Source organism: Morone saxatilis, unplaced genomic scaffold, assembly GCF_004916995.1.
Source record: "Morone saxatilis isolate NCDOM2014 unplaced genomic scaffold, NCSU_SB_2.0 Contig14, whole genome shotgun sequence".
Lineage (NCBI taxonomy): Eukaryota > Metazoa > Chordata > Actinopteri > Moronidae > Morone > Morone saxatilis.
This window is the reverse complement of record NW_023339696.1, coordinates 13,502,241-13,513,655: the sequence shown is the minus strand read 5'-3', so window position 1 is coordinate 13,513,655 and position 11,415 is coordinate 13,502,241. Positions and strand designations below refer to the sequence as shown.

At 43.8% G+C, this 11,415-nt stretch overlaps 1 protein-coding gene across 2 annotated transcripts in view; it reads left to right on the top strand.

Annotated features, from left to right (window-relative positions):
* Positions 1 to 11,415, top strand: part of baiap2a (BAR/IMD domain containing adaptor protein 2a) — a 49,980-nt gene that overhangs the window by 11,527 nt on the left and 27,038 nt on the right. For both annotated transcript variants that reach the window (XM_035654577.1, XM_035654579.1), the window contains exons 2-3: positions 3,362 to 3,437; positions 6,663 to 6,749. In XM_035654577.1, the coding sequence (XP_035510470.1) occupies positions 3,362 to 3,437; positions 6,663 to 6,749 (163 nt within the window). The remainder of the gene's footprint in view (positions 1 to 3,361; positions 3,438 to 6,662; positions 6,750 to 11,415) is intronic.

The following is an 11,415-nucleotide window of genomic DNA, read 5'->3' as shown; positions in this document are numbered from 1 at the left end:
GAAAAGGCAGTAACCTGTTCACCTACATTTTGGCCTCTTTCAATGGGGGAGGAGTGTGCCATAATGATGCTGGACCGGGCTTTGCTCTTGTTAGTAATCCTCCCCACCGTTTGAACACGCAACCACCTTTTATTATAATCCTTGTATTAATGGTAGGAGGTGTTGCACGAGTACCGCACGTCATAACAGCCCTCTTTTGTTGTGTGTGATTTTGAATTGGCGTGACCCCGTTCTCATCAATGAGAATGCCACTTTCGTCAGAGTCAGCAGAGCCGGAAGAAACGATGCTAGAAAAACATTTCCCTTAGAGAGAAATATCCTGCAGGGACCCCCGTTAGTCTTTCATCTTCCCGGAGGCAGAGAAGCGCGGGGATACCTTTTTTTTATGTTCGCGCCTGTGTATGTGATTTTGGAAGAAGGGATTTTTTCCCCCCAATTATGCTCCTATCCTTAGTATATTACGACTAACGGAGGGGCCCATTTGGTGGGTAAGGGGAGGGCTGGATTTAAAGCCATGAAGTTGTTTAATTAGAGTAGTTTAACAGTAATTCCTTTCTGGTTCCGTCACTTCCCAGGTAGCCCGTTGAATACTTTATGTAAATACCCAATAAAGTGACCACAAAGCCCTCTTTGTTAAAAAAACAATCAGCTTGTTTCATTATATTATATTCATTATGAAGCTGTTGTTGGGGTTTTTTTTAACCTTCAGGAAACTGTTTCAAAAGAAGATTCTATATCTCCACTGTGACTTTTTACTACTTGCCACTGATGTAACCCGGAAACTTGCAGTCTTTTTGCTTGTGGGGGCCCCGGCCGCATCCAAACCTGGGCATCGCCACTGCCGTTTGTGCCTCTCGCTTTCAAGGCCGGCCAAGAGCCTCTCCTCCTCCTCTCTGCTCGTTCTCAGCCGAGAGCCTCCCCCTGCCACCTGGCACAGCGGCTCGGCTCGCTGCTCCGAGTGTGTGTGTGTGTGTGTATGTGTGTGTGCAGTATGTGTAAGAAAGGCAGTAACCTGTGTCAGCTACCTTTGGCCTCTTCAGTGGGAGAGTGTGCCATAATGATGCTGCACCGGGCTTTGCTTTGTTATGTAATCCTCCCACCGGTTTGAAACACCACCACTCTTTTATTATAAAGCCTTGTATTAATGTAGGAGTGTGCACGAGTACACGCACGTGCATAACAGCCTCTTTGTGTGTGTGATTTGCACACATTGGCGTGACCCCGTCCTCATCAATGAGATGCACTTTACATCAGAGTCAGGCAGAGCGAAGAAACATGTAGAAAAAACATTTCCTTAGAGAGATCCTGAGGGACGCGTTAGTCTTTCATCTTCCCGGAGGCAGAGAGAGCGGGGATACCTTTTTTATGTTCGCGCTGTGTATGTGTTTTGAAGAAGGGATTTTCCCCCCAATTATGCTCCTATCCTTAGTATATTAGACTAACGGAGGCCATTGGTGGGTAAAGGGAGCTGATTTAAGCATGAGTTGTTATTAGAGTAGTTTACAGTATTCCTTCTGTCGTCACTTCCAGGTAGCGTTGGAATACGTTTATGTAAAACAATAAAGTGACACAAAGCCCTCTGTAAAAAACAATCAGCTGTGCATTATATTATATTCATTATAAGCTGTTGTTGGGGTTTTTTTTACCTTCAGGAACTGTTTTCAAAAGAAGATTCTATATCTCACTGTGCTTTTACTACTGCACTGATGTACACCGAACTTGCAGTCCTTTTTGCTTGTGGGCTAGACCCAGTTAACAGCAGTGGAGGACCTTAACAGGGCGTATGTTGACCTCTCTTTAGCCAGCCAATAGCTACAGGAACCTGAATAACACCGTACTTGTCTTTCTGCTGCAAACTGAATATCTTTGGGTTTTGGACCATTAGTGAAATATAACAAGCTATCTAAATGGATCGCCTTGGGCTGTGAGATGAGGTATTGTTTTCATAGACAATTGAGAAAATAATTTCAGCCCAAGAAACTATCCCTATTCTTTAATAGACACATACAAATGTACAATACTTCTTATGTTGATTGTACTAATTCATGGTAATTCGTAGCAATCGATTACAGCTTTGTGTTGTAATCCAGTCCAGTTTTTCTCTGTACCGGTTTTAGACGCAAGCACAGTCATGGAGAGGCGTAGTAAAATAGTTACTGTTGGTAATGAAAGTTCACGTCTGACTCATTGGTATTTCTACTGTAGGTGGGTTATGCTACACTCAGGCCACTTGAACTATGACTCCTGACAGGATACACACCGCAGCAAGCACACACACACATATCCCGTCCTATCCAAAGCTTGGTTCTCATTAAAAACAAAAGACAGACAGCAAGATGAAGGAAAAGGCAAAAAATGAGGAAGGTATGACTGAAGATAACAGGCATTTGGTTTTCAGGATGATGCTGGGGTTGTTTCAGGTTGACACTGGTGGCACCTTGCCATATTATTCTGCCACTGTGTGAATTCAGGCTAGAAGTAGATTATTAAGTGTTCTCCTGCAGTATTGATGGCTTGTGTTTGGGACTGCTGCTGCAGCAGTGTTGTGGTTGTCTCTCTGTCCCCTGGCTGTTCCTGACTAGCTGACTGGGGACCGACTAATTGGAGGAAGCCCTGGAGGAGCACAAGAGGAGGAAGGAGAGGAGAGAGGTAGAAGAGAAGTACAGGAAACAATGGTGGTGGGAGATGTCAGGCATCATGCTTTCCCTGCATTTACACTGACTGTGCCTGCAGTGTAGTATGATACTGTATCTCCACAATAACGCGTCTTTTAACGGCTTTTTTGTTATAATGAAAATTAGATGTGAAAGCAGTAATTTGAAGTCTAGATGCTGATGAATTATGGCCAGCAGCATGATATATTATATTCATCTGTAAAATCTACTGCTCTGTTCTCCAGCAGCCATAATTAGCCTTTGCGTCCGTCATCTAATGCTCTAGGGCAACTGTGTGCATCCCTGTCAATGCAAATTTCACAGTCACTTTGTTTTTTAGTCCACGAGTACCTCTCCCACTCCTCCGCCACCATCATCACCCCCATTCTCTCCCGCTTCATCCCACCTGAAACTATTTCTCACTGTAAGAGGGCAGGATGTGGGCGGAGGAGCCATTCCTGCCCTCATTAACATTCGAGACAACCACAGTGTGTGCCCAAAGATTCTGACGATGGCTGTTTACTGTGTGCAAGACAGATTTTGTGCAGCTGAAGGAGGTTTGTGTATGTCAGAGAGAGAAAGAGAGGCAGAAAAGTGTGAGAGAGAATGTATAGTGCAAGCTCGAAGTCTTTCTTCTCTGCCCTTGACCCTGCTCTGCTGATAAGTGAAACCGCCACCTCCCATCTATCCCTTGTTTTCTCTTTCAGACCATCATGGAGCAGTTCAACCCCTGCTTACGGAACTTTGTTGCCATGGGGAAGAACTATGAGAAGGCCCTTGCCAGTAAGTCCTTTTTTATTCTCATTTATTTTCTCCGTGCTTTTCTCTGCAGGTTTAGGCACACAGCCAAGCCAGCACTCTCTCTCTCTCTGCCTCTTTCTCTCGCCATGTATATATCTATCTACCTATCTTTCTTTTTTGTCTTACTAAAAAAAGGATGATATTCATCCTCTTGCCAAAGGGGCAGGCCTTATCATGTGGTGCACAGCCTCTGGCACGGCTTGTGTACTGTAGTGGACGTCTATTCAGAGAAACACAAAAGGCCTCTAATCTGATGCAGAGGTGAGGATAGCTCACTGTCAGCAGTCAAATTCACAAAGGAAAATGTGTGGATATATGTTTGTCGCACCCTGAATGCTTGTTGAGATTTTTCATTGGCCCTCTGTTTGGTAACAACGTCCCAACACTTTCCCCCAGAAATGTCCCTCAACCCTAACACAAGGCAGAACTCCCTCAGTCCAGCTAATCCAAAAATTAGTGGGGCTTCTCCCCCCTCCCCAAGCATGTGTGTCCTTCTCCTGACACACACAATAACTAATCCCGGCCTTGGTGTAGGTAGTAGACAGACTGGTAGGCGACTCATTGAGCCATTAAAGACCCACTTTGCAGGATTGGCTCGACCCAAGGGACTAACAGGCTCTGATGTGCGGGGGCAGAGAATGGGACGACATGCTTACACCCATATGGTGCAATCACTGAAATTACTCAGCACCAGAAATGCCAAAAGGGCTTCATGGGTAGGCTTGCTAGATCTGGGTATGGTCATGTTCTAGGTTTTCCAACACAGCAGTCCGTCGCTAAATCTCACAGCGTTTGGTAGGTGTAAATGCAACAGATGCATACAACTGAGTGACTCCAACAGTGCCTACTAAACACAGCCTGGAACTTGTTATACACGTCCCCTGACAGCATGATGAGGATGATGTAGGTGCAGGAAATTATCATTGTCCTGAATAAGAGATGTGTGGTTCTTTCTCCTCTTCTCTAGAGTGAAGGATGAATGATGGATCAGTAGCTCTGAGATGAGCCCCTCCCCTACCGATTGTCTGCCTGCCTTGCAATCAGAGATCCGTTAATCCCCTCCGTCTGTCTCAGTGAGCCCCCCACCACACATTTCATTAGACAGAAGTAAAGTATCCATATAGATCCAGCTTATCTACTCAGCCACCCTTCAGCTGCGCACACACATGCTACAGCAGCAGCATCGCCAAGAAGAAAGTCTCTGTTGCTTGGAGATCGCTTTGAAAACCTGCCGTAGCTCTCGTAGTGTCCTACTTGCACAACCCCCTGCCACACATCTGCAAACTCACACGTACAGACACACACTTTCACATTTTCACACACACCAAGGCGGGCAGGAGGTCTGTTTGGCATAATGAAGAGAAATCAGCCGTGATGCTCTGGAGGGGGCTCTGCTCTCAGTTCTCAGGTGTTCCCCCAGCAAGAGAGGAAGGAGGAAACACATGCCATCTTCTGCCTTTGACTCAGCTGTAATTGGGATTAGCATTAGCATATGTCCCTCATCCTCGGAGCAGAGCTGCAAGGCTTCCAGCCTGAGAGACTTCCTCTATCGCAGGGCTGCATCTGTCTGCTGGAATTAGCCTGTCCCTGCCAGGCTATTGTTGTAAATGTGTCTCTCACCTGGCAGCTGTCTGCAGGCACAGGGCCCATCTGTCACCTGGGCTGCTGTTGAATTCACCTCCAAAAGCAACGGCCATTATTTACTGGAGATGGGCTGATTGGCAGTCTGTGTGGCAGTCGGGCAAAAATCACTGGAAGCTGACTCTGCCCTGTGTGACCTTTGTTGGCCAGCGCAGCAGCAGTTGGAATAATAGGGACTGAGGTGGATATTGATCTGGGCAACCAGGAGCACTCTTGATCTTTATTTAATCAGTGGGACAGAAGAGGAGATATGGCTGATGATTAGGATTAACCTCACAAATTGTTTTTGTGTTTGCTCAAGATCTAGAGGTCAAGCATTTTTGTGTTGTGACAGCATATCTGTGCATACACTGACCCTTGAACTCTCTTGTTTATTAGTGGAAAAGCAGATGATTTCAGTAGTTATATTATAAAGGCAATTCAATTTACATTCATCAGTGCTAGAGGGAAAAGACTCCTTTCGCTTACTCCCTCCCCAGAGAGGTGACACTGCAGTGTTAGCCACAATACAGCACACCTGAAACCGGGGGGCATGTAGTATTGCAGAGGGTATCCCCTGCAGGCTGAAGCCTTGCCTACACAGGTGTATGAACCGTAATCCAGCCACTAATCAACAGTCCCCTGAAGTCACTGTGTCACCCTGCTGTCTAGTGTTCAGACATATTGACAAAAAAGATGAAATGGAATGGAAGATGGAAAAGGCCAGTGGTGTTTAACAGCATGTGGTTAACAGCATGACATTGTTATTTCCTTGGCTGGCAAATATTGAAGCTTAGTGGTCAGTTTGGTCACAGATCAAAAAGAGTCCAGGAATGAAAAATGCCCCAAAATTGACTACAAACACCAGACAATATAACTTTAAACTTATGTCTGTTTAAAGTTGAAGTCTCATCGACTCGCTGCAATGTGTGGTACTTATTGTAAATGTAGCAAAAGATAAACTGTTAAAAACATGGGTGGACAGGGTTAAAAACAAACAACAAAGTGTTTCCTGTTGTTATCTGGAAAAACTGATGACTTCAGGGCAACATTAATTCAGGCTTCACTGAATATAAAGTATGGGGGAAATTGTGCCAAAAAAGACGTCTAAATGTTAAACGTTAAACTCACATGCACCTCGGCGTGGTACTAAACCAACTTTCCTTCTCATTATGACACAAAACTAGAAACAAAATAACGGAAAAACATGTTTTGCGCTTGTGTGGCTTCCCCATCAAGTACAGATTATCTGTCAGAAAATAATTTCCTCTTTGCAATCAAGCATGCAGAATGCCAACAAGATGATGTTGAGTAATTATGTAGCAACATCAGTGCTGCTTTATTTTCTGATGGCAAGAAGCTGTGAGTCGGCACTTGAAAAAGCATCTGAGGAAATGCAGAGCTGCAGTGAAGAGAAGAGCGCAAATGTTTCAGGGTCACTGGCCAGACTGATGACGACTTTGTTTACACAAAGCTAAACTGTATAATAGTTTGTCTTTTCCAGAGCTGTAGACGCACGCTACACTGTAATGTTCGACTTAATAGTCACCCTGCTTTCTTGTTGTTCTTGCTTCTCCTTGTCTCTAGATGTGACATTTGCTGCCAAAGGCTACTTTGATGCTCTGGTCAGAATGGGTGAACTGGCCAGTGAGAGTCAAGGATCCAAAGATTTGGGTAAGTGACTGACATACACCTGATGACCTCTGTTTTTTTCTTTCTTTTTCATTTCTTGGTGGCTTGACCTTGTCCTTCAACAAGGAGCATCAGTCCTTAACACACAGACTCACGTCATCTAACATCAGCTTCCTGTGTAAAAATGTGGCAGGAGAAGCTAAGTTGCCTTTAGAGAGAAATATGTGGGTTGATACAGGAAATGTTTTTTTTAATTAGAATTTTTACTGAATCATTTTAGTCCTTAAGCAGTTTGTTGTTATATTGTGTCCTGGAGGAAATAACCTTTTTCAATTTATGGTCCTCTTTTTTTTGTCCAAAGGGATGTAATCAGAGATAGAAATAGGTAACAATAATGAATGCAACACCGTCAGCACGGAGAGGTGGGAGCTGAACATTATTTATTTACAATATCACAGACGTGGTAACATCCGAGCTGAAGATTGATTTTGGATAAGAATGTGACTGGTTGGAATTTGACACGTTTCCAGGTCTAATATTGATTCTGTGTGGAAAAATGTATCCGTGTACCACATCACGAGTGTCGCACCTTTATATGACGTGTGTATGTCATGTCAATTAGGTGTGTCTGTATATGTGTGTGTGTGTGTTCTCGTTACAAAAATAGAGGTCAATTGGAGAACCAACACCTGGTCTCTCACAGTGAGTAGTTTCCTAGGTGATCGCTGTGTCTGTATTTGCTGTCACCAGCCCATGGGAAATCAGCTCCTGTTTAAAGAGATTCCCTTTGCACTGATTGTGCTTTCGATTGCTTGATCTGCGTAAAAGTAGCTGTTGATTTGACGGGGCCTTTGTTGCGGTGGAGTCGAGATCCAGTTTGGGTTTCCTCCAGCCCAGCCAACAGGGACTGACATGAAAGTGCTCTCAGGATGTTTTATTCAGTAAGCGGCCCTCTCTCTCCCTCTCTCCCTCTATCTCTCTATCTCACAGCCTCTGTGAGGTTTTCCATTGATTCCAAAGTTTACAGCAGTATCTCCATGTTGAACTTACAGTAGCAGGCTCTTGCAAGCCAGACATCCTCAGCTGAACTGTCATGAAAAGAGAGCAACATGGACATGATCTGACTGACGGCTCGCAGCACACGGCTCCGTGGCTCAAACGGCAAGCAGTTCTATATTATTTAAAAAAATATACTTCTTGTCAGATCCTATTAAATGTGGGTTTACATTTCTGTGTTTTGCTGGTAGTTGTACCCTTGTTACACATATTCGCCAATGATGTAAAAATGCCAGTTTGGGAAATTGTGGTATATGCGTGTGTGTGAAGCATATCAATTTACTCATCTCTTTTGTCAAGTATTTATGACGCAACTGAAAACTGATTCCATTTTCAAAAGCTCTGCCTAGAGGGAGGGAGATCTGCAAGGGACTGAATATTTGAAATGACTCATCCTCCTGGTCATTTTCTCTGTGTTTATATCTCACGTAGCTTGGTGAACACAGAAAAAAAGCAGACAATGACAAAGAAAAGGTTGTTCTGTAGCTAAAGATATTACCCCCTGTTGCCCATTGCCTGTATCTGTACCAGCTACCCTCCACTGCATGCCAGCTGTTCCCAAAGGAAGGATCGGTGTTGCTTTTTCCAGCCACCTGCTTACGGCTTTTTTGGGACCCCACCCATGAGGTCGTTGCCAGAGGCCAGACCTCCTGTCAAACAGTGTGCAGGGGCTAGCGCTGAGTTTCCTGTTTATCTGGTGGTAGAGCGCTGAAACATTCACAGATCAGAGCAAAATAGAGCACTGGAGGTTAGCTGAACATACCACAGCTGTGTGCTGTGGCTGACAACACATAGAATACGGATAGGAGCTTTTAAATCTCCCTTTTGTGATTAATCTTGTCCTAAGCTTATTTTTCTTGAGAGATGTTGCCGTGTAAATAAAGAGAGTAAATAAATGTGTTTCTTCCCACAGTATTAATGTTTTTTTTTAATAGCTATTTTCACCCACTTCTAATCTGTGTATTGATGGAGATTTTAAGAATAACATCCCCACCAAGCTGATATTAAGGCTTGAAGAGAGGTTTATTTATGGTCTCTCAAGTTTCTCATGTCATCAGACTCGGTCGTGATGATAGTTCCACGCTTGCTTGTTCCATTTAAATCCACTCCCGTTATGTTGTCCAGATTTGAAATTTCTACCCACCGGAAATTGACACCCCATCCATGATTTTCCCCTCTCCTAATAAGTCGGTTGGGATCATGTTATTGTTGTATTTTGAAGAGCAGATTGACGATCATCCTATAAAAAAAGATAAATATCTGCTCTTTTCTGTGTAGCCTGTATGTATTTGCACGTGCTCACACTTTCGTATGGGTGTATAAGTTTGAGCTCTTGTTGCACCTCTTTTAAAGCCTGTTGATTTCTTGATTTCATAGAGGCTCAGGGAGAGACAGGCTGCAAATGGTCCCACCTACACACCTAAGAGTCGGCAGCTGGTCTTCATCTCTTTCTTCCTCCCTCTTCCCTTTTTTCCCTCCTGTCTTTCTCACACACTAGTACGTACACACACACACACATACATATACACAATCACACACATAAACAAAAAAATATCCTCCGTCGCTGTTTTTATCATCAACAACTCAACATGCACTACACCCTAGAACACAGTATGTTCCCTCAGTAAGGAATCACCCTGTACTGTGTGTGTATGCCCTTTGGTTACATGGTTGTGTGCATTTTCTGTGCATACCTCTCCTGTTATTTCTGTGTTTGTACAGTATGAGTGCTCTTTTAATCCACTTGTGTATATCTCCGCCTAAAGAGACAGTCTCTCTCTCTCTCTCGCCAGCCCCACTACTCCCACACACTCCCTCCCACATATCCTCCTCTGGTTGGGCTAATCATCGCCTGTCACTTTGCCACCCACACACAAATGCATGCGCGCACACACACACACACACGCTAACACACACACCTGCCCTCCCTCACTTTCCCTTCTCTCCCTCTGTTTTTGCCATCCTCCTCTTTTATCCCTCTTCATGAAGAAGGAGTGAGCAGTTATTACCTCAGTGACATTTGTGGCTTTCCAACCCTTCTAGGGAAATGGAAATGTATATTTACGACAATCTTAACCCACTAGCTCTGCTCCATTGTGTTTATATTCCTCTGAACTAAGAGACTTGTTATTTTAGACCAGACCCAAAGCCAAATAGCCAATTTGCAGGTTTTAACTCCTCCTAAAATTCCTAGTATTTATATTTGTCATCCTTCCTAGAGCTCCTTTATCATTGTTGTAACTAACCAACGTTGCCTTGTTACAAAAAGTCAGGTTGCGTTTTGAGTTGTACATTCTGTTACTGTTCGAACGCACTCATTCGTTTGAATTCATTTAAATGCAACCCACATAGATAATGGCGTTGTGGAATTAACGTTTGTGACGCCTTCACTGCCTTATGTGACAAGCTAACATTACCGTAAGGCGGTTGCGTTTTACAAAGTCAGCAAGCGGCCTCATCTTTATATGGTCTTGAATCCAAAATTTGGTGTTAGCAAAGAGAACAAGCTGATAACTGGTGTGACAGTGGGACATTGCATTTTAGGAACACCACCCGCTGGAGTACAAGATGAAGCCTGTTGTCCTTTTATTGTGAATTTTGAATTTGAACAGATGATTACACTGATTGTCTGTGTTCAAAAAGTATTTCGCTCAGAGACGAGACCAACAGACCGAAACTTTCTTTATACGACCCAACTGCAGGCATAATTACCTGTGTCCCACTTGAATGTAATGCACTGATATGATAAAGTAGTCAGCTGGATGTGCCATATACTGAAGGAAAAGTTTTCTGGCCGTGTGCCTGTTTACGACACTCGGCCTGTATGGTCAGCCTGTGCATATACTGTCCTCAGGTGAAGTCGAGTTGAGAGCTGCTCTGTGCTTGGCTGGGTGTGTTCCACTATGCTGTCCTACATGGCTACTGTTACACTGTTGGAAGTTCTAAGGATTAGTGTGAAAGTCAGACTCCTAACTGAGTACTAGCCTAATTCTAGCGCATGTGTAGAGCACAGGCAGAATGCACTATATTTTATATTTGCTATGGCTTTCCTTCATCCTGTCCTCTGGTTAACAATTAAAAATAAACTCCCTCTCGGGCCATTTGGCTGGATAGTCTGTTTTTCAAGAAACCTGAACAGGAATGTGAAGTGCTTACAGTTCAGCCTCCCCAGCCAGAGGAAATCAAATATCTTTCTCCCCTCTTAGCAACCTCTGTAACCTTGCTAATTGCCACATTTTAATAACACATGTATGATTCAGCACAAAGATGTGTCTTTTGGGAAATTACATGCATTAGAAGAGAAAAAAGAAGGTCATATTAAACTATAGTCAACCACTGGATTGCTTAGGTTGCTGCCTGGAAAAAAAAAATCCTCCCAGTAATTACAAGAGAGGGGAAAAAAAAGAAGGTTCACACAGGGAAAATGAGGGTGCAAACTGATGTAGCATAATTGTCTTTTTTAGGTTAATGGATCTGGGACGTAAGCATTACATTTCTACTTGTAAATGGATGCTGTCTAAAAGGCTAAATGACATCTGTTGTCAAGAGCAGAGGTTAGCGGTGGGGGAGAAGTGTTAACTCTGACATGCTGTATTTGAATGAGCACCCACGAGTACACACACTGTATACACGTCTCTCTCTCTCTCTCTCT